The 26,515-nt window shown below is 28.3% G+C and overlaps 11 protein-coding genes across 11 annotated transcripts; 4 read left to right on the top strand and 7 right to left on the bottom strand. All coding sequences in view use genetic code 12, as the record gives it.

The window, feature by feature from the left end:
- Positions 1 to 212: 212 nt before the first annotated feature.
- Positions 213 to 932, bottom strand: KGF54_000478 (mitochondrial 37S ribosomal protein YmS18; the record flags this gene model as incomplete). The annotated part of the gene is made up of 1 exon (XM_051765514.1): positions 213 to 932. The coding sequence occupies one exon, from the start codon at positions 930 to 932 to the stop codon at positions 213 to 215; it is 720 nt and encodes a 239-aa protein (XP_051622468.1).
- A 1,729-nt stretch (positions 933 to 2,661) lies between these two features.
- Positions 2,662 to 3,849, top strand: KGF54_000477 (serine/threonine/tyrosine protein kinase; the record flags this gene model as incomplete). The annotated part of the gene is made up of 1 exon (XM_051765503.1): positions 2,662 to 3,849. One exon carries the CDS (start codon positions 2,662 to 2,664, stop codon positions 3,847 to 3,849), a length of 1,188 nt encoding a protein of 395 aa, XP_051622467.1.
- A 67-nt stretch (positions 3,850 to 3,916) lies between these two features.
- Positions 3,917 to 4,909, bottom strand: SWD3 (Swd3p; the record flags this gene model as incomplete). Its single annotated transcript, XM_051765492.1, has 1 exon — positions 3,917 to 4,909. One exon carries the CDS (start codon positions 4,907 to 4,909, stop codon positions 3,917 to 3,919), a length of 993 nt encoding a protein of 330 aa, XP_051622466.1.
- Positions 4,910 to 5,057: 148 nt separating this feature from the next.
- Positions 5,058 to 5,597, top strand: KGF54_000475 (uncharacterized protein; the record flags this gene model as incomplete). Its single annotated transcript, XM_051765481.1, has 1 exon — positions 5,058 to 5,597. The coding sequence occupies one exon, from the start codon at positions 5,058 to 5,060 to the stop codon at positions 5,595 to 5,597; it is 540 nt and encodes a 179-aa protein (XP_051622465.1).
- A 67-nt stretch (positions 5,598 to 5,664) lies between these two features.
- KGF54_000474 (uncharacterized protein) lies at positions 5,665 to 7,107 on the bottom strand (the record flags this gene model as incomplete). The annotated part of the gene is made up of 1 exon (XM_051765470.1): positions 5,665 to 7,107. One exon carries the CDS (start codon positions 7,105 to 7,107, stop codon positions 5,665 to 5,667), a length of 1,443 nt encoding a protein of 480 aa, XP_051622464.1.
- A 143-nt stretch (positions 7,108 to 7,250) lies between these two features.
- On the top strand, positions 7,251 to 8,486 carry KGF54_000473 (uncharacterized protein; the record flags this gene model as incomplete). The annotated part of the gene is made up of 1 exon (XM_051765459.1): positions 7,251 to 8,486. The coding sequence occupies one exon, from the start codon at positions 7,251 to 7,253 to the stop codon at positions 8,484 to 8,486; it is 1,236 nt and encodes a 411-aa protein (XP_051622463.1).
- Positions 8,487 to 8,501: 15 nt separating this feature from the next.
- On the bottom strand, positions 8,502 to 11,156 carry KGF54_000472 (uncharacterized protein; the record flags this gene model as incomplete). The annotated part of the gene is made up of 1 exon (XM_051765449.1): positions 8,502 to 11,156. The coding sequence occupies one exon, from the start codon at positions 11,154 to 11,156 to the stop codon at positions 8,502 to 8,504; it is 2,655 nt and encodes an 884-aa protein (XP_051622462.1).
- A 1,769-nt stretch (positions 11,157 to 12,925) lies between these two features.
- CHC1 (clathrin heavy chain) lies at positions 12,926 to 17,851 on the bottom strand (the record flags this gene model as incomplete). The annotated part of the gene is made up of 1 exon (XM_051765438.1): positions 12,926 to 17,851. One exon carries the CDS (start codon positions 17,849 to 17,851, stop codon positions 12,926 to 12,928), a length of 4,926 nt encoding a protein of 1,641 aa, XP_051622461.1.
- Positions 17,852 to 18,436: 585 nt separating this feature from the next.
- Positions 18,437 to 19,648, bottom strand: KGF54_000470 (uncharacterized protein; the record flags this gene model as incomplete). The annotated part of the gene is made up of 1 exon (XM_051765427.1): positions 18,437 to 19,648. One exon carries the CDS (start codon positions 19,646 to 19,648, stop codon positions 18,437 to 18,439), a length of 1,212 nt encoding a protein of 403 aa, XP_051622460.1.
- Positions 19,649 to 20,850: 1,202 nt separating this feature from the next.
- On the top strand, positions 20,851 to 23,733 carry KGF54_000469 (uncharacterized protein; the record flags this gene model as incomplete). The annotated part of the gene is made up of 1 exon (XM_051765415.1): positions 20,851 to 23,733. One exon carries the CDS (start codon positions 20,851 to 20,853, stop codon positions 23,731 to 23,733), a length of 2,883 nt encoding a protein of 960 aa, XP_051622459.1.
- Positions 23,734 to 23,997: 264 nt separating this feature from the next.
- On the bottom strand, positions 23,998 to 25,923 carry MAE1 (malate dehydrogenase (oxaloacetate-decarboxylating); the record flags this gene model as incomplete). Its single annotated transcript, XM_051765404.1, has 2 exons — positions 23,998 to 25,219; positions 25,274 to 25,923. The coding sequence occupies 2 exons, from the start codon at positions 25,921 to 25,923 to the stop codon at positions 23,998 to 24,000; spliced, it is 1,872 nt and encodes a 623-aa protein (XP_051622458.1).
- Between the last annotated feature and the right edge of the window lie 592 nt (positions 25,924 to 26,515).

Below are 26,515 nucleotides of genomic sequence, written 5' to 3'. Positions count from 1 at the left end.
TAATAGTACCTAATAGAAATACTATATTTACATAGTTAAGAATCTCGCTCACTGCCATATGACTATCACGTGTATAAAGCTCGTTTTAGGGTTTTAGACGCTAGAAATTAGGAAAACTTCAACTACTATACACTTGATATTAACTACCACAATATATATGTATATATTGATGATTGATATATGTAAACTATTAACAAGTGTATGGTCATGATCTATAAACGTCTTAATTTCTTTGGTCTATTACCACCAAATCTAATAACAGTAGAATCACTAATTCTAACAATATTATTTTTTAAAAATGAACCTTCTTTACCTAACAAGGCAGCTTGAAATGCTTCTCTACCTTTACCAAAATTCTTTAATATTAATTCAATCTTATCGTTTGGTCCAATATAATTTCTTTCTTGAATTATTTTGAACATTTTGGAAGATACTTGAAATCCAGCTTCATATTCTTGTCTTTGAGATTTTCTAAAACCTAATTGACCTGCTGTTATTGAGTATTTGACTTTATGTGGTAATTGTAAATAGTATAATACTTTTTCATTATAAGATAAATTGGCATTTGATTCTAAAAAGTTTAAATCTTCAACTACTGCTACTAATGTACATCTTGTATTATGTCTATTAAATGTTGCGTATAATTTCCAATATACTATTTTTTCATTTACTTTTACTTTTGATGGAGTGAATGTGGTTGTTGATGGTGATTCTGTTGCTGCGGGTATTACTTTTTCTGTTAAGTCATTTAATTCTTTAAGGTTTGATAATGGTGATGTTGTACCTGGTATGTCTTTGTTGGTTGTCGAAGAAAGAATTGATGATGAATTTGAGAATTGTCTTATAATTGACTGGTGTCTTATCGGTTGCGCTAGTATTGTTCTTGTTATATATTGTCTACCCAAATTAGGCAAACATTGTTTGAGGAACATGATTGATATATTGGGCTCTAGTAATTTCCTACGCTATAATCTCTTCAAATCATAAAAGGAAAATTTCAATTTTACGATCTTACTAAAATTTATTGCTACCAATTACGCGTCAATTATTTGCAACCAAAGACAACATACCATATTTTTCTTCAGTCTCAGTAGCTCTCTCTTGGAGACGTTAAGCCTCTTTCTGAGCTATTGAAGTATTGAAACCTATTAGTTTTGTTTAAATTCACGAGTCAGGGATTAAAGCTATATTGTTTTAAGAACAAAAACTTGGTGCATCAGAGTGTGATGAAGCAAACGATGTGCATTACTTCCAACACTGGACGATTTTAAGTTTGATAATTAGATAATGGAAAGCTTATTGGTTTCATTTCTTGGAGAGTTATGAATTTATAATTGTTGATGTCGTCAATAATATAAAACACGTTATCAATCAACTAATGACACAAAAATACTTCAACGTTTTAAGCCGTTACGACTTTAAAAGATAAGAAATAAGTCAAAAGATCAAAAAGAATCATCTAATAGTTAAAGGTTAGTCAATTGACGCTTTATTTTGGTGAGAGGATTCAATGATTTTTTAAAATCAATTTTTAAATTTGAAACAAAAAAATTAGCCACAATCTGTTTTTATAGATTGAATTTCATGATAAAAATTGTATCAAGTGAGAATTTTAAGCGAAATTTATTATTAATTATTCAGCAATGATTCTTTTTCATTTTCAATAAATTAAGGGACCTATTAAGCAACTGCGTTAACTGGAGTAACTTAAGTTTTTCTCTTGGTAAGTGTCAGTAGTTTTGCAATAATTATTGATAACCCAAATACATTCGACTTTAGAACTTCAGAATATTAATCAACTCTATTGTTATATTTATTACCCTGTCACTTATAATAATACCCCGGAAATATAAAATAATACTATGAATTAATCAAATAGAAAAAATGAGACAATTAATTATTATTATTGTCATTTTTTTAGCTATCAAAGTAGTGGCCGTTAACTTACTCAACACTAGTAAAAGAAATAAAAAAGTTATTGAAATCGATACGTATGGTAAACCAGTAATAGTAAATGTAAGTGTATAATACTAGCATTTAACAACAAATTAGAATTAGAATTATAAAAGATAATGAAAATAAATTTGATTGTTTAATCTCTATGAAAGTAAAAAAGACAATAATAATCCAAAATCAAAACGAGAAAAAAAAATCAACACTTTAAAAAATCAAACACTCAACTTTAAAAATATAATTATCAATTGAAATCTAAATATAGAACAGTTTAGTACTACTTGATCTTGTTTACAAGCGCATTATTCACCAATTGTTAGATTATATAACAATTAGATATCACAACCTGCCATACACTCAATTGAACTAAATCAATACTCGCATTATCAATTACCGTTTCATATAATCATTTAATTACCGCCCCACAATCATTCTTTCCTTAAAATTCTATACAACCATTGATAACAATAATCAACTACAATACCCAAATTTTAACTGACAACTAAACAGTTTGGTGAACTTTAATTCGAAATTTCAATAATTCAAGATTATACTATACTTGATATTAATTTGAAAGAATTACGCGTCAACCTTATCAAGTTTCATATCAAACATCAATTTTTAATTATTCCATCATTTTTTCAGTTCTATACTCACTAGACAATTATATATATAAATTTAGACTTATAAAATACAAAATCTCACATAATGGTACAACCACAGCAGTCACCTTTAACGGAATATACATTACCACAAGTTGTTAATAACAAGACTTCAACATCAAGTAAAATGACTATAAAAGAATACAAAAAGATAGGTGAAGGAGCATTTGGAACTGTTGTTGAAGCAGTATTGAGGTATGAAGATCAACCACCATCTACCAGCAATAATGAAGAAAATAATAATAGCACGAATAATAATAGTAATGGAAATTCTAAAAATAATATAAATAATAATACAACCACCAATGGTGGATGGATAGGACCATTTGCCATCAAAAGAGTACCAGCACAAACAGAATATAAATCAAGAGAATTAGAAATATTGAGAGTTGTACAACATCCAAATATTGTTAGTTTAAGATTTTTCTTCGATAAGAAATCCCCCATTGATCAAAAAATATATCAAAATTTAGTAATGGAATGTTTACCTTCTAATTTACAAAGTGAAATTAAATTTTATCGTCAATCAAAATATACTATCCCTTATCCTCATATGAAAGCTTATACTTTCCAATTAGCTAGAGCAATGTTATATCTACATGGTTATGGAATAAGTCACAGAGATATAAAACCTTCAAATATTTTAGTTGATCCAACAACAATACGATTAAAAATTTGTGATTTTGGTTCTGCTAAAAAATTGGAACCAAATCAACCATCAGTAAGTTATATATGTTCCAGATATTATAGAGCTCCAGAATTAATTGTTGGTTGTTCTTTATATACTACAAAAATAGATATATGGGGTTTAGGTTGTGTTGTTGCTGAAATGTTTCTAGGTAAACCTATATTTCAGGGCCAATCACCAGAATCTCAATTAAAAGAAATCGCAAAATTGTTAGGTCCACCACCAAATACTTTTTTTTTCAAAAGTAATCCTCAATATAGAGGTAATATGTATACAACAAAATTATTTAGTTGTTCAATTGAAGAAAGATTTAAACAAATATTTAGTAATTCACCAATGGATGCAATAGATTTATTAATGAAAATTTTAGTATATGATCCAGAAGTTAGAGCAAGTCCAAGAAGAGTGCTTGTTCATCCATTTTTTGCAGAATTGAAAAATAAAGAATTTAAAGTTTATCCAAGAGGTTCTTCTGAACCAATAGAATTAGATTTATTCAATTTTAGTGATTTTGAAAAAGAATTGATGGGTCCTTATAGTATATAGAATTTGATTTAAACATATATTAGTACATACAATATACAACATATCCATTATTGTGTTAGACCGTTAGCTAGTTTAACTCGAAGATGTTTACTATACCTGCTAAACCACCAGAAACCAAAAATTGACCACTATTATAAGTATCAATACTCAAAACAGCGTCACTCTCGGAATAATTCCAAACTAAAGCCTTAGATTTAATATCCCAACATAAAATACCATCAAAATCACTCCCACTAACAATTAGGTTCATGTCATTAACAGAAATAAACCTCAGTTCACAATTATATTTCTCACATATAATATCACCATCAACTCCCAAAAAAGTTTTAACAACTTTATTATCCATATAATTCCATAACCTTATTTTACCATCCAAATTAGTACTCAATATGTATTTCCCATTAGGTGATATACAAACATTAGCAACGGGGAAATTCTGTAAATCTTTCGTAGATAATGAACTTGTTGCTGTTCCGTGGGATGTTGATGTAGTCAATGTTTTCAAACATTGGAAACTTTCTAAATCAAATAATCTTATCAACCCATCATACGAAGCACTTATAATAATCGAGTTATCAGGAGTTAAACATAAACTTGAAATAGGATCAGAATGAGCGGCTAACGTAGTTAGAATCTTTCCAGAGATTATATCCCAGATCGTAATAGTCTCATCAGCGGATCCACTTATAAGCAAATTTCCCTTGTTATTAAATTGTATAGTAGTAATATGAAAAGTATGTTTTTTGAAAATTTTAATACATTTAGATGAATTTTTGTTGATATGCCATATCCTTATTGTTAAATCATCTGAACAAGAAGCTATTATTTGGGAGTTTATTGGTGAGAATTTTATATCTGATATTCCCTTGGAATGACCTATTAGTTCTGTTACTAGTTCTTGAGTTTGAAAATCATAGATTTTTATCTTGTATAGTGTCGCTAGTGCTATCAATTGTCCATTGGGGGATATTCTTATTGATGTTATTGCATTCAGTTCTTCAAATGAATATTTTAATGTATATAATTCGTTTGAAGGAGTTTGATCTAATGTTATACCCATTTCATTTTGTTTTGTAATGCTTTTTTTATTGACGGTTTAAATTTAATTTTGTACTAAAAAATATAATAACGATTGGCAATTATCACCAACTTCTAACTACAGTCAAAATTAAAAATACAAATTCAATCAAAAAAGACAAACCACCGATATGGAAAATCAAACAAGTAACCTATTCAAATTCAACATCTCCCAATTAAGATTACCAAAATCAGCAAAATTAAGATCATTTGGAATATATTTAGCAGGTGGATTATTCGCAATTGGATTTTGGTCATTAATTGATTCCGCCATATATTCCAAAACAATAAATGCTTCTGATGTACATGTAACTTTTATCGATTGGATCCCCTTTATATGTTCTAGTTTAGGAATGTTGATTGTAAATTCAATTGAAAAAAACAATCTTATGAATACCAACAACCAATCGGGAGGAATGTTTCAAGATGAAGGAAATTATATATGGGCCGCTCGTATAATTTTATTTATGGGTTTTAGCTTATTGGCTGGTGGATTGGCTGGAAGTTTTATGGTTTTTATTCTAAAATATTTAATGAAACATTATACTTTTCCTACTTTGGGAATGGGGGTTTCTAATATTGTTTGTAATGGTTGTATTATGTTGAGTTGTATTGTCTTGTGGTTATCTCAAAATATTGAAGATGAATATAGTTATAGTTTAGCTTTGTAAGAGGGAGAATACATATAAGAATACAATTTGAAATGCAAAAACTTTTGGTTAACTCTATAAAATTTATTTATTCTTTCATTCTTTGGATCCAAGAGTCCATTAGACTTCTTTCAATTTCATCGAATCTATTTGGTGATTGAGATGGTTTGAGTGTATTGCTATCTGTTCTGAAAATTAAATTATCTTGTCGTATTGATTTCGACGGTAGGATTTGCTTATTAATCTCATAATTCTTGCTTTTTGAAAGTTCTTTTAATAGCGTCTTTAAATACTGGAATATGATCGTCTTGTCATCATCTTTTTTAGTCATTAATTTCATCATGTTTTCATCTAGTTGGTTCATAATCGAGATCTGAGTTTGATCTAATTTACATTTTTGCTCTACCTTTTGGGAAACTTTATTTAGTATCTGCTGAAACTGATGTTGTATGTTAAATAAATCTTCATCTGGATTGATAGTTGGTTCAGAATTGTAACTGTTATTTTCTTGACTTAGCGAACTTATGTCGAAATTAACTTCTTTTTGATCCTCTTCCTCTACGTTATTCCATTTTATTTGATTTTTGTGGATCTCAGTAGATACGTAGTAACTTTTATGATTATTCGAGGAGTTGTTAGTTGTATCATGTAGTATTTTCCTAGTTATCAATTTCTTGATTGATTTTGGTCCATCATCGATTCTTTGATTTATAAACTTATGTTTTAACAACTTATCCGAATTAAATCTCAAATTAGTGTCTTCAATAAAACACAAGCTTAAGAAATCCCGAAACGTTTCGCTAACTTCTAAATTCTTTAGGTCAATCAATTTTATAAAATCTCCATTTTTAGTACATCTTGAAATCAACCTCAAAGCTTTCATGGGTGGATTCGAATCTTGTAATGGTGGCTTTCCATGAAACATCTCATAACAGCAACATCCTAATGACCATATATCAGCCTTATACCCATGTCCCCCATTTGAATTTAATATAATTTCAGGTGCCATCCAATATGGTGTCCCTACCGTAGTATTTCTTTTTGAAAAATTTGAATTTAATTGAGTACTGACTCCAAAATCGGTTAACTTGATATGACCTTGTTTATTCACTAAAATATTTTGACTTTTCAAATCTCGATGAATTTTATTTTGGTTATGTAAATAAGATAATGCTAATAATACATTCTTGGTAATATATGCAATTGTTTTTTCATCTTTTATACCTAGCCCACCACTTGATTTAATTAATTCAAAGATGGATCCTCCATCAACATATTCCATAATAACCCATAATTTATAATTTTTAACAAATGAACCATAATATGAAGTTATTTGTGGAGATTTACATTCACTTAATATTTGAATTTCCTTATTGATTTCAATTAAGTCTGTTGAATCTTGTTCTAAATCAATTTGTTTTACTGCTACTTCTTCTTTGGTCTTTTTGATTATACCTCTATAAACTATTCCAAATCCTCCTCTACCTATTTCTTCATATATTTCTAACTCATCTGTTGAGTTTACTCTCATGTAATTATTTTGTAAAGTCGTCTGAAATGTAAAATCATGGAGTTTTAAAAAACAAAAACAAAACCTAAAACGGCATTATTTGATTGCGAAATTTTAGATTTCAATCTACTACAACATCTTTTCAATAAATCATCTTATCTACAATGTTCTCATACAATAACATACAAATAATACCCAGAATACTACGATGTTCACATCTAGCATCTAACTCAACAACACTACGGCATTTTGCCACTACACTCCCGAGATCAATAGCAACAAAACCATCACAATTCAAAAAACACAAAGATTCATTTGATGATCTTTTCATCTACAAAACCTTATCATCAACAAAATATCAAGATGACGAATTAATAAAATGCACAATTTTCAATGAAAATGGAGATATGATTCATCATGGTAAAGAAATTGCCAAATCAAAATTCATGAAACAATATAACTTAGTACCTCGAGATTTTAGAAAAATTTCAAAACATACTGCAGTACTGGGGAATAAGAATCCGAGTTTAATGATGCATAATATTGAATTAGTACCGAGTTTAGTTACTAGAAGGAATTGTATTATGTTGAACTTGTCAAATGTGAGAGCATTAATTAATAAAGATAAAGTTACATTATTTGATTCTAATTCATTTTCTAGAAGTGAAAGTCATACTCAACTGCAGTTTCTCAAGGAACTCGGAGATAAACTTAAAACAAAAGATGAATCACATACTCATGATGAATATTACGAGTTTAAAGCCTTAGAGGCAATATTAATTCATGTTATTGCAAATTTAACAACAGAAATGAAAGTTCACAAGACTATAGTAACAAATGTACTAAATGGACTAGATGAAAGTATAGAAAGATTTAAATTACGTTATTTATTAATCCAACTGAAAAAATTAGCGCAATTTCAACAAAAAGTAACATTAATCCGAGATTTACTCGAGGATGTGCTAGAAAGAGATGATGAATTGAATGACTTGTACTTAACCGATAAAAGAACCGGTACAAATCATGCAGAAGTGGAAATGTTATTAGAATCTTATTACAAGACTGCTGATGAAATCGTACAAACTGTTGAAAATTTAAGATCTCAAATTAAAACTACTGAAGAAATCATCAATATTGTTTTAGATTCAAATAGAAATGAATTAATGTTATTGGGTTTAAAATTTTCTACCGGATTATTATCAATGGGTATAGCATTATATTTCGCTGCGTTATACGGTATGAATTTAGAAAATTTTATAGAAGAATCAAATGGTGGATTTGAATTTGTTGTTACATTATCTTTGTTGTCATTAGCTGGTTTATTATTCATTAGTGTTAAACAATTAAGAAAAGTTGAAAAAATTACAATGACTAATTTCAAAGGTGGTAGAAATAGATAAAAAAGATTTGTATATTTAATTAGGTTCTTCAAATTTAATATCCATCTTTGGTCCCAAATTACTCGAACTTCTTGGTCTATGACTTAATTCTTGCTCAAATTCTTTGTGTTGATGTTTTGGTGAACCTTGTGGGGATGGTACTGGAGTTGATCTTGTTTTGAATGGTCTTAATGTGAAAGTATCAGCACTTAAAGGTCTTGGTGTTTTTAATTCTTGATTTTGCGGATGTGGTTTTAATGGTGTTGCCAAATCTGATTCTTGTGGTTCATTATCTTGTGTTACTTTGATTTGTAATTTTTCAGATGGCGGTGAACTGATATGTGATGATGAAGGTGGTGGTGGTAAATGAATTTTCTTTGTAGGTATACCAGCTTTCTTCTCTGCTTCTTTCTTTTGTCTATACTTAGTCTCTTGCTCGATTAATACATTGAATAATTTCTTTCTTGTATCTAACTTCAACAAATCCTTAAGCATTGAGTTGTATTCATGAATTGGTGGTTTGAAACCAGTTGAATTTTTAGTAGTTGAAGGTCTCATGATTAAATGCAAAAATGGTAATGAACCAATTGACTCCATCGAATTCAACTCTTCAGAAACCTGCTCCAATAACTTTTCATCTTCGTTTAATTTCTCATTTAATTCATCTGATAATCCATATTCTAAAAATTTACCTAATTTGAATACATCTGATATATGTTCTAGTATACAAAGTAGGGATGCTAAATTACTTCTTGGAATTGATGATAGTATTTTGATTAAATCTGAAGTTGATTGTGATTCATCTTTGTAGATTTTCAATATTGAATCAAATACTATAAACGGTATTACTGAATCTTTGATTTCTAATAACCATGATTTGAGGAAATGTACAACTTCTTCAGATTTTTTCTTTTGAAGAAAGTCTATAACTTCGTTGATAAATGATTCTTGTAAATCTGAAGCACTAGTAAGTTGATCAAGTTCATTGGGTATATAGTTTGCTAAAAGTTGTGTGACTTCTTGTTTAATAGTCCAGGCAGTTTGAAAATTTAACGGTTGTAGCCATAAAGATTTTAGGTCTGATTTCTCAGTTTCTATAGTTTGAATTAAGTTGTATAGCAAAACCGGCACTGACGCAATGCTTAAAATATCTTGATCATCTTCCTCGTTTATCTGGTAGTTCAAAAGTTGTAGTGGTATATCGTTAAATATATTGAATTGGTTCGTTAAGTTTTGTGGTAGTTGATTTTCATTGGTCAAAGCAAAATAAAGACCTGAATTTAATGAGTTTAATTTTAGTTCAAAATCGTGTTCATGATTTTCTTGTTTGTTCAAACTCATCATTTCCTTAGTGAAATCGTCAATTTGTTTGATTTGTTCATGATGAAAATTTGATATTATTTCTGATAATCTTGCTGAATTGGTATATATGATTTGAATTGTCATTTTTTCAAATTTTTCTAAATATTTTGATAACTCTATGTAACCCATTTCCAAAAAGTACTTTAATTCTTGTACCTCTAATAGCAAGTGATTGTAATCTTCTAAAGTAGTTGAAATCACTTCATCATGATTTGTTTTCAATATTGTACTTTTCATACTATTAAACATTGCACTAAATTTTGTTGAAGTCTCTGATATATCTGACATGATTTTATTAGACGGTGATGTTACTTTATGCGGTGTACTATCACTCGACCTTGATGATGATGGTGTTTTAATTGGAGTTGAAGGTAAGTCAAGACTATTAGGTAAATTTTCAGCTACAAAATCAGCCAAATCTGACCATTCAAACCACACTCCTTCACTTTTGAACTTCTTTTGAAATATACTAGTTGGGGTTATTAGTTTTAAATCAACTAGCGATTGACCAAATTTTTCAAAATTAGATCTTGATGGTTTTAATCCTTTTATTCTTATCTTTGTTAATACTTCACATAATGACCCACTTGCAAAAATATCTGCTTTGTAGCCTGGTAATGGTATCTTTCTTTTGGTTGTGGGAGTTTTGGTAATTAATTGAGCTATTATTTGCTGTAATTCTTCTTCATTTTCAAAAGTTGTCGTACCGATATGCAATGGGAATTTGAATTCAATATTTTGTTTTTGAGTCTTGATTTCTTCGACTTCATCATCTGCATATGACTCCTCATCACTATAATCTATTTCTTCATCATGTCGCTGTATTTGTGGTTCTTGAATTTTATGACCTTGAGTTTCTGCAAATTCTTTTAATCTTAATTGATCGAAATATTTATTTTTTAGTTTTTTCAATTTTGTAGATGATTCAATGTATTGATCGTATATTTCCTCCAATCTTGTAATTTCTTTTTTAATTTTTGGTTCATGATGCTTTAAGTATTTCGTAATTCCATCTAATATAAATTTATCAATTGCGGATGCTAATTGTAACAAAATATTTGATTCAATTGACATTTCATTATTAAACAATTCAATGCATTTATTATAATTTGGAGATTCATCTGATGTTGTTTTTAAGATTTCGCCATTTTGAAGATCTGAGCTATGTTTACTCAAAAACTCACTATTTGAATGATAATACTTTAAATAATTGAAGACCAATTTTCTAAAATCATGTAGTTGAGAAATTGATTTTGTTGATTGTGTCTCTAGAGTTTTTAAACCAGTTATGTAATCAGCTGTCCATGCTGTATTTGCAAAGAATTGCATTCCTTTGGGATCTTGATATTTTTGATTTAAATTTTTATCTCTTGAATCAGATATTTACATGACAGTTTTTAATTTTTTTTTTTGTTTACATATTTTGACAGGTCAACGCGTTTAACTCAGAATTCATGTAATTAGGTACAAGACTACTACCTTATCAGACGAATTCCAGACACAAAGTCAGTGTACTTAAGAAGGTTCAACTTGAGTCCATTTCAAATAAATCTCTACATGAAACTTTCACTATATTTGATATACAAATCTCAATAATTTTCTTGTAGACTAATTTTACTTTTATTTGCAGCTAAATCGATGCATACCAAATAGTTTGCCATTAATAATATAAATACAAACAAACTTCCTCTTTTTCTAAATATTTTATGCAACAATTTCTTCTTCAATTGATCACCAAAAACTTTTATCCATACAAATATAGAATTATTTATTTATTTATTCATTTACTATTACTAACTTCAAAATTCTAGCATTCATTATCAATTGAGAATTATTTGTGAGAAACATCACCAACACAAGTATGGGAACTACCGAAGTTGAATACCGGAGACGTTGTTTCAACCCAATTGACAAATTAATGATTTTATTAGACTTGAGAACCAACCTTTGGAGACAAACTTGACTAACTGACTGGACTGTGATTTAGATTTGACATTGGAGTGAACCAAATGAGATTTTGTGTTTATTTGGTTAATTGACTGATTACCTTTTTTGACATTGATATTTGAGATACATGACTGTTGGTAGACAGGATGCTTAGCAGAGATGGATAGTTAAATTTGATTCAATTTTTTGTTTAATAAATTTGGCTCAGTTATCACATTCATACGGAAATTTTCACTAATATTGAAAATTTTCTACTGAAAAATTGGTATTAGATTCAGAACATAGAATCTTTCATAGATAATGAGAAGGAGTATATTGCAAATAGAAAATGGAAATAAAATTAGGAATAAAAACCTAATAATGTAATAATTACGTTTTTATTCGTAAATCTTGAAAATTTACGAATATCAATCCATCAATTACACAAAAATGAAATTAAAGCCGTTTGTCAAATTTGACATAATTTACAATTTAATCTAGTTAAAATGGTTAGTTTAAATTAAGACAATGATAAATTCAACAATTTTCAATTACTCAACTAATAAGTCATAGTTCTTATAGGTCATGTCCATTGAAATTATAGGATTAACTATATCGTTAGTTTTAGCCATAATAACAGTTATCGGATATCCAAATATATATTTAAATCTTTCACAATTACTAAACCATGAAACGACATACGTATTTACAGCTTCATTCTTTGTCATATGTGGCCTATTTGGAATCAACGTTACAAAAGCTTGTTGCACCGATGAAAAATTGAAAAGTATAGGTTATTTTAATTTAAAAGATACCAAAGTAAGAGTTTGTTTAATTTGGTCTATTTTAACTAGTTGTTGTTTTGCTATTTCTGTGGGGATTATTAATTATGGATTGGCAAATGGACATTTTACTGAACTTAAAAGTGTTGTTGGTGAGATTGTCAGACTGATTTGTGGATAATTTATCGGAGAGGAAAAAGTTTTAATCATTTTACAACTATAGGTAAGTATTATTATTTTGCAAATTTCAAGTTAGACTTAAAGTTAGAAATAGAAGTTAACAAATTAAACTAAATAACAAAACTATTGTATATTTTAAAAAATCAATCTAACAAAATAAAACAAAACAACAAAAAACAAAAACAAGCAATAAAATAAACACCAAAAAAATTAGTATCCAATCATTAATCTACTCCCACTTTCTTCCTCACCGTTAATTTCAGAATTTTTTCTTTTTTCTAAATCAGCATAAACTTCATTCAATTTCTTTTGATTTTCATAAATAATCGAGATTTCATAAGGTTTTATAAAATTACCTAAATTATGTAACCAAGATAATTCAACAACATAATCATTTGCGATATATTCATATGAAGTGTATAATAAAGCAACAAAACATTCATGATTACCAGTTTCAACGAAATAATCCATTGTTTCATGGGCTATTTTTTGGGATTTGGATTGAGCTACTACTGATAAAAGATTTGACCATAATTTATCTGCTTTAAGGATTGATATAGCCTTGTTGTATTTTTTCTCCTTAGCAAATAAAGTAGCTGCAATTTGTCTAAAGAAAATCAAATCATGTTTTTCTAATCTTTCTGCTAAATCTAATTTGTTGAATCTATTATTTGATTCATTTTCAATTGATGATCTTAATGCTTTATAATCTTCTTCTTCAATTAATAAATCATGATATGCGGAATTAACAACACTATTGTTTTTCTCCAATACTGATATTAAAAATGGTTTTATCATTGGTAAATTATCTGATTTTACAAACATACGAACAACTCTTGGTAAATCTAATTTAGGAGTCAACACTGATAATAAATCAACTAATAAATTAGGTTGTTCATTAATATAAAATTGAATTGCTTTGTAATAAATTTCTAAATTTGGAGCTTTAACTATAATTTCTTTAAATGATGTATGATCAAAACAAGTTTCCGATTTTTCAATCATTGTTAATGCTGCATTATCCCATTCTTCATAATGACAATAAAGGAAAATTAATTCTGGATATAAATGAGCAGTTTCACAAGCACTCAAAACTTTTGGGATATTAATTCTTGACCAGAATAATTTTAAATGTTCCATTACTTTTTCAGGACTATATTTTGAATATAATATAGCCAATTCAGTAAACATACCCATATGAGCTCTTTCCAATCCTAATCCACTTTCAAATAATGAAATTAATTCACTAAAATATCCATTATATTCATAAGTTTTAACTAATTCTGGTAATTCTTCTGCATCTATAATTAAATTTAATCCACAAATTTGTGCTAATCTAAATTCTTTATTTTCAATACATGCATTATTAACTTGTTTCCAAACCTCAGTATTTGATGCTTTTCTTGCACAATCAACTGCTGCTTGATAATCTCCGAGATAAACTAAAGTTGTAGCTAATTTTGAATATTTAGAAACGTTAGAATATAAGATTTTAGCTCCTTTATAGTTTTTAGCTTCAAATAATTTATCACCAATAGTTTCTAAATCTGCAACATTCGAACTTGATACAAATTTTTCCATATCACCTAATTTATCTAATGTAGCATAAGCATTAATAAATGCTCCATCAATAATTGGTTCTCTTAAAGTTTCTCTTGCCATTTCCAAGAAAGGTAATAATTCTTCTTCTTTACCTGCATGTTCAGCAATTTCAATAACTTGTTCATAGTTTTCAGGATTTTTGGATTTAACATATGATTCAATAGCTTCAGGGATTCTTAACCCATCTAACTGTGCATTACCTAATTGATACCATAATTCTGAAGTATCATATTTTTCAGCATATTGTTCTGCTCTATCTAATGATACAATGTCATCAACCAAGACTTTCATTGCTTCTGATCTCATTTGGAATTTATCATAAACTTCAAATGCTTCTTCATTTAAACCATTTGTAATACATAATGGTGCAATTTCATTTGGATCGAATTTATCTAATTTTTCAATATAATTTGAAACTTTTGATGAATCAGCTTTAATAGCAGTAAGAATCATTAAACCTTGTAATGAGGAATTTTCACTGAAAGCAGATGGTTCCAAGATGATTTTTTCTAATAATTCCATTAATTCTTCTTGTAATTCGTTATCCATAAATGCTTTAACGGTGATTGAAATTGGTTCTGGATCATCTAATTCTGGAATACCTGTTGAAATGATTTGATCAACTAATTGTCTTCTATGAATATTATCTGATGTTAAAACTGTACTCCATAAATCAAGGTCTGATTTATTTAATAAATATCTTGCTTGATATTTATACATCTTGTTCTCATTAGTGATATTTATTAATTCTTCATCATTACCACCTTTAGAATAACAAATATAAGCTAAATACGGATCTCTTTTTTCACAATATTTACCAACAATTAAAGTATCATAATTGTTATTTTCTTGTAAGAATTTTTCGGGTGAATTATTTGAATCAATATAAATTTTAGCTAAAGTATTGAAAACTTCTTGATCGCTTGAACCACCTTCTAAAGTTTTTTCCAAGTATGGTAACAATATTTTCAATCTATTTCTTTTTTCAACTTCTTCGACTAATTCTTTAATTGGAACTCTACCTAATACTGACATCAATAAATTTTTAATAATGGCTTCATCACAATCAACATCTAATAAACCAGCAACAACTTGTGGAGTTTTGCCAGGATTAACAGATTGAACATAAACTTCAATAAATTTAAAATGTTGATTTTTGTACAAGTATAAAATTAAATCATGAATATAATTAAATCTATCACAAACCACTACCAAAGGTAATTGATCTTCTAATTTTGCTTCTTTTAAGAAATTTTTAACCTTTTCACCATTATAAACATTGTTATCTCTAACAATTCTTTCAATTTCCTTAGTTTGATTTAATTTTGCAGCTGCTTGAATGTACTTGAATACGACATCTGGATCTTGGGTTAAGTTTACAATTGAACTTAAGTAGTAATACAATCCTTCATTACATTTATATTCTTCAAATAGTTTAATTAATTTCTTAGCACCAATTAAATCTGAATATTTTGTTGCAACTTGAATTATAACTTGTAAATTTTGTTGTAAATTATGACTAAACAATTCTTTTAAACAAGCTATTGATTGATCAACATTTAATTGACCAAAATATGAAACTAACCAATCGTTTGGTAATACATTGGTATGAACAATGACTCTTTTAATATCTTTTAAATCATCATAATGCTCTAAGGCTCTTTGAAATAATCCTGATTTTTCACATAATTTACCAATAGTTGGTTTATCATAATGACTAAACATTTGATTACCTAAAATAGCATCAGCAACTTGTGGAGCATGCAACAAATTAATTTCCAAAACTTTTGTTTGTAAATGTCCTTCAGCTGGTGAATCGTTTTTCAAAGCATCCAATAAGAATGCAGTACCTTGTTGAATATAATTTTGGGAAAAGAATAAATCAGCAACTTGTTCAACATTCAATTTAGTATCACTTGATAATAAAGAAGTTGCAAATTCACTTGCTTTATCTGGATTAACTCTAACTAAGTTTTGAATTAAATTTGTATAATCTGGATGATAATCAACTTTTTCACAATATGGTAAAATCTTATCAAATTGACCTAATTCAGCTAAACATGAAACAACTTTTATATTAGTATGAGCTCTAATATAAACAGCTAAAGCTAAAGCAGTATCATAAGATTTAACAATATCTCCTAATTCTTCACTTGAAGTTAATTTATCTTCTTTTAACCATTTTTCAAATAATGGTTTACGATCTTGTTGTAAAACAGGTTTTGCTAATTCAATAGATTCATATTTGTTTAAAGTACCTCTATCTAATAAAGTTGAAAAATATTGTAAAATTGGTGAAATTTGTCCAGGTTGTGGAGTTATATGTTTTAATTTGTTAATAGTATCTTGTGTACGTAATTGTTCTGATGATGCAGCAACTTTTGCAGCATTTGTATAATCCCCTTGATTTAAATAATTTTGAAATTGTTGATTAAATAAATTTTCAGCACCTGGAAACCCACCACGTGAAGATAATGCTAAAGCTAACGGAACATTTGATAATTTATCTAAAACATAAGGAATAATTTTATCTCTACTAACTTCAACACTTAATACTTGACCTGTTTTATTTATGGTTAATAATCCAGTACCATCATTATAACTAGTGGCTGTAAATACTGGATCAGCAGTAATTCTGTTTACAAATAAGTTAGCACCAGATTCCATATCATATAGATGAATAAACCCATATTTAGTTAAAATATAAATAATTCCATATTTATTTGAAGCTTGTAAACTAATTGGAAAATCATTACTTGCATCAGGTGGGAAAAAAATATCAACAACTTTTTTTTGGAAAGGAGGATTACCATCAACATGATCAATTTCAATTATATGCATACTTCCTTGACCTGAAGCGTTTTTATTTCCAACACAAAATACTTTTGTTGGTTGTATTGATCCATTTAAAGTTATTGAAGCAAATTTACAAACATGACCATCAATAGGTTGTGAAACATTTCTTGCTTTTGAATATAATTGGATATGACCTGCAATTCTACCATCTTCTTGTGCAATACCAGTGACTGCAAACCAATTTAAATCAGGTTCAGCAACAAAATTAATAATTTGAGAATTATTTAATTTTTGATGTCTATCAGTTAATTTTGTTGGTCCATCATTAGTTCCATCGAAAACATTCCAATAATATATTGAAGATTGAGTAACTAAACCTAAATGTTGATCATCAAGCCATTTCCAAAATATAACTGGTTCATTCATTGTATATGCTTTTAATCTTTGTTTTGAACCTAAATTAAAAATTTGTAAAGTTGTACCATTAGCTCTTAAACTAATTACAAATTCTTTAGGGTGCATTATTGCATTATCAGCAGTCATATTTTTTCTTGTTGGTTGATTGTTTAAATTTTGTAAATCAACAATGGCAACTGAATTACCTTGTGGACCTGATTCACGAGAACATATATAACGATCTGATTCTAATGTAGTTGATTTGAAATCTAATGATTGTGGAGAAATACCCCAATCGGTTAATTGAGTAACCTCCGTAAAGTCAATTGGAATATCTGACATTTTGTAGTGTTGAACTTTTGATAAATCAATCTGTTATGTCGATAAAAAAAAGTAATATTTATAATGATAATATAATAAACAAATAAATCTTTTTAGTTCAATTCAATTCCCTTCAATCTTTCTTCTTTATTAGTTTCTTCTTGATTTATATTGTTATGTTAATTCTGAAATTTATATTGATATATATTGATTTAAAAAAAGGTTTGGTTGTCAAATTTGTTGTTCAATTTTTCAATTAATTTACTTCTCTCTCTCTATTTCTGTCGTTGATTTTTTTTTTTGCTCGATTTTTATTTATCTAATCAAATAGACTCCATAAATATTTTCACTGTACTAGTAAACCAAATCCACTAACGAATTGTTGATAAAGCATAAGAGATCAAAATTGCAGCGATTACTTAGTTAATAGGCTGAACTGGCCCGTTTGACCAGGTAATTCAGAAAAAGAGGCAAAATAGCAGTAATTCTCAAACATTGAAGCTACCAAACTTTAGAGCCGAATACAACCGCTTAACATGATTTATTACACCAAGCCTCTACAACGTTAGGTCAAATTAATGAATAAAAGATTATATTTACTAAGCTTTATAAAGGTGGTCTAACCAGATTAATACACTCTTCAATAATTTTGTTAGTAAACCCAGTAGGACTATCATAATCCTTTTCATGTTTATACCCCTTTAAATATTCATTAACATGATTATAATCACTACCATACCAATCACCAGTTAACATGCTAATCTCTAACTTCTTTGTTGCTAGTATTTGTTGTTGTTCTTCATTATTTGTATATTTAAAATCATCAGTATTGGCAAATTTAGTGTTGTACTCCCAATCTACTAACCAATAACATATCTTACGAATTGCTAGTTTAACGTATTCTGGAGTTATAAATAATTCATCTGTGTTAATGTAAAAATCTGTTGCTGCTGTTGCTGTTTCTGATGTACCGCTATCAGATAATGATGATATTTTTTCTTCAATTTTCTCTTCTGTTTTTTCGATTGAATGTAATTGTGATGGAGGTTGTTCATCTATTAATAATTTCTTCTTCCATAATACTAAAGCTTTACAAAAATCATAAACGTATTCTAAGGTTATGGTAGGAACTCTAACTTGCTTTGGAGCTAATGAACCTATTCTATGACACCTAATAAAAACAATTAATGAATATATATAACCTTTAATTTCAGGTGACATAAATACTTTATCCATTTTGGATCGTAACACTAATAGTGTATCTTGTGTGTTTGGCATAAATTTAACATCTGATAGTTGATTAGATGTTGAATCACTTATAATGGGGAAATTTATACTATACCAAAATTGTTCTTTTAAAAAAGGATAAATTTTATTTCGATATAAATCATATTCCAAAAATGGTATAATTGTAAATAATTTTGGTTTATATATTTCTATTATCTTTTTATCTATAGTAAAACTTGATGGTAAATTATTTAATAATTTTGAAGAATTCATATTATAATTATCAATTTGTAAAATTAATTTGTATAATCTTTTATACTCCTTGTTTTCCAAATGTTGTAAATTTTGCCAAATTATAATATTTTTAAACCATAATTTATCATCAACAACATAAGACATTTGATCTAAAATTTCATCATCTGTTTTATTTTGTAGTAAATCTATTATTACATATTGTGATTGATTAAAATTAATTGGTTGTAAAATATAATTTATAAATTGATTTATAGCTTTTGTTGATTCTTCACATGATATAACAAATCTGTTTTTGGTGATTAATGATAATGATAATGCCGTATAAACATTTTCCATAATTATTTAATTGAGTTTATGATTGATTAAAAGATGTTGTTAGGAATCAAAATATGTACGATAATATAATATTATTATCAATTAACACAATAATAGAAGATTCAAGATTTTTTGAGAGTTTGTCCAGACATAAAAATATATGTCATTAAATAATTTTGTCAAAAATAGCTACCATGTTCAGCTTTTTTTTTGTGTTATCTAAGCTGTTTTTAATACGCGTATATATAAAAGTGCTTATGAAGATGTAATTTGTATTGTTTATTATTCCTTGAATAATTATAAAATTCGATTAAGTTCTTACCTTTTGTTATTGTAATATTTGTTCAACAATTTCATTAATTCGACTAATAAATAAATCTTATTCGGTATTAAAATTTAGTGTAATAATTGTATTTACTCAAAGTGATTTTTTCTTATTTTTATTCTATCAAAATATTTTAATGAGTGAAATATTTTAATACAACTTATAGAAGAATTCTTGTTAAGCTTAAATATTGAATATACTTTAAACTTTCGAATAATAATATATTAAATTGAACTTGAAGTATATTATAAATTAGTTATAGATCAGATCATCGAATAGTACACCTTCATATTATAACCGTCAATTAAACTTGATTTTAATTGATACTAACTAATCATTAGCATAAGTATGTAATATTAAAAAATTAATTTAACTAAATTTAGTTAATAAAATCCTAACTTACATACTAAACACAAAACACGATATATAATAATAATTATTCTATTATTGTGTAATAATAGTAATAAAAATATAAACAAATAATAAAATCAATTTATTGTACAATTAAAATTTTTACATTTTGAGTTTTTTGACAACTTGACAATTAAGTTAAAATTTTATTAGTTTTTCAATTAAATCAATTAATCAACCAACGTTTTGAAGGTAATAAAAAAACATTGATCAAGAGTATAACTTCAACGTTTCATTTTATTGCCAGAGGGATTAGAGAGAAAAAAATTAAAAAAGTTGGTTGCAAATTTATATTTCCAAAAGTCAATCGTCTAAATTATAGTCAACATAACAACACAACAACAACAATAGAGAGGGGGGATATTTAATTTATCGTCACTTTCTTCAATCAAATTCAACCTAGTCAATCATTTTCATTACACTTTCGTTTTACTTATTGCAACTACAGCTTCACTCAATAGCCAGCCCACATTTTAATTTTTGAATAATGCAAGAGAGTCCAAGTATGATTTCATTTCCAACGTTTATGCGTAAAGCAGAACAATCACCAAGAACTTTAGATTCTGCTTTTCCACCATTTAATCCACAACATAAATATAAAGGAGTTTATGAAAGAGCTGGATTTGATGTAAATAAAAATTTTGGGAATAATAATAATAATGGATCAAAACAATCTCCAAATGATAGTACATATGATAATCATAATCTGAATAATTATTCAAATAAACCATTGCATAGATCAAATGATAATATTACTCAGTTTGAAAATCAAAACCATAATAACAACAATTATACAACTGCAAACAATAAAAAGCTATCAGTTAATAACAACCAAAATAATTTTGATAATACTTCTCCAAACTCTGAATATCAAAATAATACAACAACTTCATCATCATCTGCATCAAGTAAATCAAATTCAATGGGTTCATATGGTAAAAGTAATAGTTCAACTACTACATTTAGAAATACTGGTGAATTTCAACAATCTAATGCAACAAATACTTCAAATACTTCTTCATCAACTAATTTATATCTGGATCAAAGAACTTATCAACAACAACACGAATTTAATGAAATAAATTTGAATTCTTTAAATGAAGTAAGTCCAGCAAAATCTCAAAAAAATATCAAGAATTTAACTTTAGATTTACAACAAGAAGATCAATTAAGTGATTTACAACAAATGAATAAAGCTCAAAAAATTCAATCTAATTCTCATTCTTTACATTCCTATACTTCAGATATATCAAATAAATCATATCATTCGAATAAATCTGTAAATTCTATACCTAGAAATGGGGAATCTGAATTTAAAAAGTTACATTCCAATCCATCAAATCATTCTTTTCATTCAAGTCATTCTAACCACTCGAACCATTCGCATAATTCAAGAAACAGCCAACCAGTACAATCTCAAGATATCTATGCACAACAAGGTTATCAATTACCAACTCCACCATCATCAAATAAATCGTCATCACAAATATCTCCAAATTTTCAACAAGCTCCACCACCTCAACAAAATCAACAACAATTTGATCCAAGAAAATTAAGAAAAAGACCACCAATGATGAATGGTCAACCTCAACAACAACCTTTTTTACCACAACAAAATGGTTCAATGATGAATAGAAATATAACTCCACAACATAATCAACAAGTACCGTATCCAATGAGTCCAAATTATTCTCCTACTTTGCAACAACAATCTCAGTTTCAAATGAGACCTCATCAAAAACAACATCAACAACAACAACCATATCATAATCAACATCACCAACAACAACATTATCAACAGCAATGTCCGCCTTTCCAACCATCACGAAGAGGTCAAAATCAAAACCAAATACCACCACAAAACTTCCCACCAAATGGTTTCAACAATCAACCACCAATGCATTCACCAGGTTATCCACCACGTCTGCAAAACAGACCATCACCACCAATGCCAACAATGCATCCACAACAATTCCACCAACAACCACCACAACAATTCCACCAACAACCACCACAACAATTCCACCAACAACCACCACGACAACAACAGCAAAGATATCAACCACCAGGTATTACACGTCAACCTACATATTCAGAAATTAGAGAAGATAAATTATCACCAGCATTAGATGAATTCAAACATGATTTAGAACATCGTCAACATACCATCAAAAGTAATATTGAACCACCTAGTTTACCTAATCAATCACCTTCTGAAATTGGATTATCTAAATTTCAAAATTTTAAAAATCCAGAGCATTCAACTAATGAAACACAACAAAATGATTATAATCAATTTTTATCAACTGGTACCACTGATAAGAGAATTAGTCAAACTTCAATGGTCAGTTCCATTCTTTCAAAAGAATCATTCAATGAGGAAGATAAAAGAATAGAACAAGAATTAGAAAAGCAACTCAAAACAATAAAAAACGAAGGTGGGAACTTTGATCAAATTCAAGAGTCCTCAATTGCATCAAATTCATCAAATACATCCCCTACAAAGACAATAAATTCATTACAGTCATTAAATTCAATTCGTTTGAAAAACGCACCAGTTCCACAATTCCAAATTTCAAACGTTGATGAACCAAGAAGAGATAGTTCAGATTCTCAAAATACTAAAGATAGTAACCTCGATGAAATGTCTATTGCTTCAATTGAATCAATCCAACCATTATCTGTATCACAATCAATAGTGTCACCTACTAAAAGAAACGTTCATCACAACAATGACGAAATCATAACAAAAAGAAAAGATTCTGCTGAATTTACAAAAATCATTACTGAAATTAATGATTTAGAAAAACAAATCACAGATGATGAACCAGACCAAAGTTTTGATACAATAGTAGTCACCGATCATCCAAAAGAATTTAGCACTCAAGTATACCAACCAGGTACAGGTCCATGTAGATCTTGTCATCAACAAATAGATCCCATGGGAAAAGGTTCACAAAAACCAATCTTTTCAAAAACTGGTGAATTATCAGGTCAATGGCATAGATCATGTTTCCATTGCTCTTACTCCAACTGTTCCATAAATTTCAACAAAAAAGTCCAATGTTACGTTTACGAAAATAACCCATATTGTTTCCAACATTATCATCTCGTGAATTCATCAACTTGTTCTAAATGTGGTATTGGAATCGAAGGATCATGTATTGAAAACGACTTACAACAAAAATGGCATATTCATTGTTTAAAATGTTCTGTATGCTCTGTTGGTATTCTGAATGATTATTATGTTGTTAATGATTCTATTGTTTGTGAATCTGATGCTAAATTATACATGAGTCAAAGAAGGGGTGGTGATTTGAGTACTGCTGATAGAATTGAGAAAAGAAGAACTAGGATTTTCCATGCTTAGGTGGTGATGAACATTGATTTTGCATTATTATTATTATTATTATTTATAGAGATCATGTAGAATACAATACACATTAACATTTTACATTAAAGAGAATTTACAGAAATAATTCTAACAGCTGGTATTAATCAGATGAATCAAATATAAAAAATTTTGATGATTTATAAAATTATTCGTTTATTAAGTTGATCTAAAATATAAAATTGAATAAATAAAATAAAATTGATGGCTGCAAAAAGGTAGATCATAACCAAACAATTTTTCCTAATATTGAGTCGTTTGAACAGTATATTCAATCTTATTATAAGGTCTATAAATCGGATCCCACATTTGCGAAATAACCCATTTTAAATTTTGTTCAGGTTCACGAGGTACACGAACATATTCTCCATTAGGTCTATGTTCTTCTTCAACACGAGCATAACCTTCATCTATAGCAGCTAAAACTACAGCACTAGCAACATGTGCTGAAACATAATCTAATTGTGAAATATCTGGTAAAAGACCATTTTTAGGATCTTGAAATTTGGGAGACATATCTGATAATTTATCTACAGCAGCACTGATCATTGAATCACTTATTTTGGAAGCTCTTGATAATACAGAACCTAATAATAATCCAGGAAATGCAAAACAATTATTATTTTCCGATATAGCGTATCCATCAACTGGTTTAAATGGTGATCCAGTTGCTATTAATGCTTGATTATCAGTCCATTTCATTATATCTTCAGGAAATGCTTCGTGTAATCTTGTTGGATTTGATAAAGGAAATACTATAGGTTGTTTGTTGTATTTATACATTGTTTTTATAACTTGTTCATTAAATGCTTTTGGTTGAGTTGAACAACCTATTAAACAAGTTGGTTTAATATGTTCTACAACTTGAACTAAATTTTTAGTATCAATACCTTCCCAATCATTAACTGGTTTAGCAAATGGTTTTTGAGCTTCTGTTGATTCTGTTGTTGTTGTAATTAATCCAAATCTATCCATTAAATAAATTCTTTTACGTGCTTCTTCCTCAGTTAAACCTGAAGTAATTAAATTCAAAATGATTTGTTGTGCAATACCCATACCAGCTGATCCAGCACCATATATCAATATTTTACTGTCTGTAATTTCTCTATTTGTGTACTTCAAAGCTGCTTTTAAAGATGCAACAACAACACAACCAGTACCTTGAATATCATCATTGAAACAAGGTAATATATCTCTATATTTATGTAACAATGTTTTAGCTGGTTCAGTTTGGAAATCCTCAAAATGTAATACTGATTTTGGGAATCTCTTTTTAAATGCCATTATAAATTTGTCCATAAATTTGTAATATTCTGGTCCTTGAACTCGTTTGGTTCTACGACCGAGGTACAAGGGGTCTTCTAGTAGGGATTTTCTGTCAGTTCCAACGTCTATACCTATTGTTAAGATACGATGAGGTTGTATACCTCCTGCTGCTACAACTATTGAACCTTTTCCAACAGCTCTAAAATGGTTTTAGTTAGTATTTAGATTTCTGACAAGTCTTCATTATACATACATAACTGAGCCACCAACACCTCCATAATCACCAATCCCAAGAATCAGGCCGCCATCACTAATGATGCAAACATCAATATCTTCTTCACCACCAAATGCAGCTAATCTCTCATCAATAGTTTCTGGAGAGCCAATATCTAAAAAACACCCCTCAGGTTTTCTAAATCTATGTGAATAATCCGCTATAGCATCACCTATCGTGGGAGTATAAATCACTGGCAACATTTCTTTAACATGTTTACGAATTAAATCAAAGAATAGTACTTTATTTTGTAATCTTAACGAATCCATGAACGAGTTTTTAGCTAAATCATTTATACGTAATTTGAATTGTGCATAAGCTCTTTTAGTTTGTTCATCTAAAGTATTTACTCTAGGAGGTAACAATCCCACAAGACCAAAAGCTTGTCTTTCTTCATTTGTAAAAGCTGAACCTTTATTTAAAAATGGTGAATTAAGTAATGCAAATCCAGTTAATGGACAATCTACTGTTCCTTCTGTTGATAATCTTGTGGTTTTAGGTTTTAATTCTTGAATTGCTGCATCTAATCCAATTGGTGTCTTTATTGTATGGGTATGAACATTTGTTGATACTTTTCTCTTAATTTGATGATGTATTGAATATACGTTTCGTTTTGTGCTACCTAACATAATTTCTTTAATTTAAAATATGTTGATAATGTATTAATGAATAAGTTGATCAATTGAGTACTAACAACAATGAACAAAAAGAAGACCAGTCTGAAAATCTAAATGAAAAGGGATTGTTATATTTATATTGAATTTACAATTTCAAAAACTAAGTTAAACAAAATTAAAAAAAGCCTCATCAAATTCAAAATTAGCAAATTTCTATTTGTTCTATAACGGAATTCTATTAGAATGGTTTTTGTGTAATAAATGTCAAACAATATTAAAATATTTTATTATTATTAAAATTGGAGTTAAGTTGAAAATTTAGATAAACTACATATGACAACCATTTACAGTCATCCACAAGGGCAATCGTAACCAACGAGCAAATCAATTGAACGTCTAGGTATTGTATATACACTTCAGCACTTTCTTCAACGCGTGGTCGTATGAGCGTTATGAGAAAAAATCTAGTAATGCTATATATAGAAAAAGGGGTTCTATATTTTTTTCATTATACACTAGATAGACTCTTCACTGCCCCCAAGATTGAATCAAATTTTAGTGTAAAGCATTATATAGATACTTTGAAAACATGGTCACTAATTGC

This window comes from Candida jiufengensis, assembly GCF_024610255.1.
Source record: "Candida jiufengensis strain CBS 10846 chromosome Unknown scaffold8, whole genome shotgun sequence".
Taxonomy (NCBI): Eukaryota; Fungi; Ascomycota; class Pichiomycetes; order Serinales; family Debaryomycetaceae; genus Lodderomyces; species Lodderomyces jiufengensis.
Note: the sequence above shows the minus strand (reverse complement) of the source record. Positions and strands in the feature narration are given on the sequence as shown.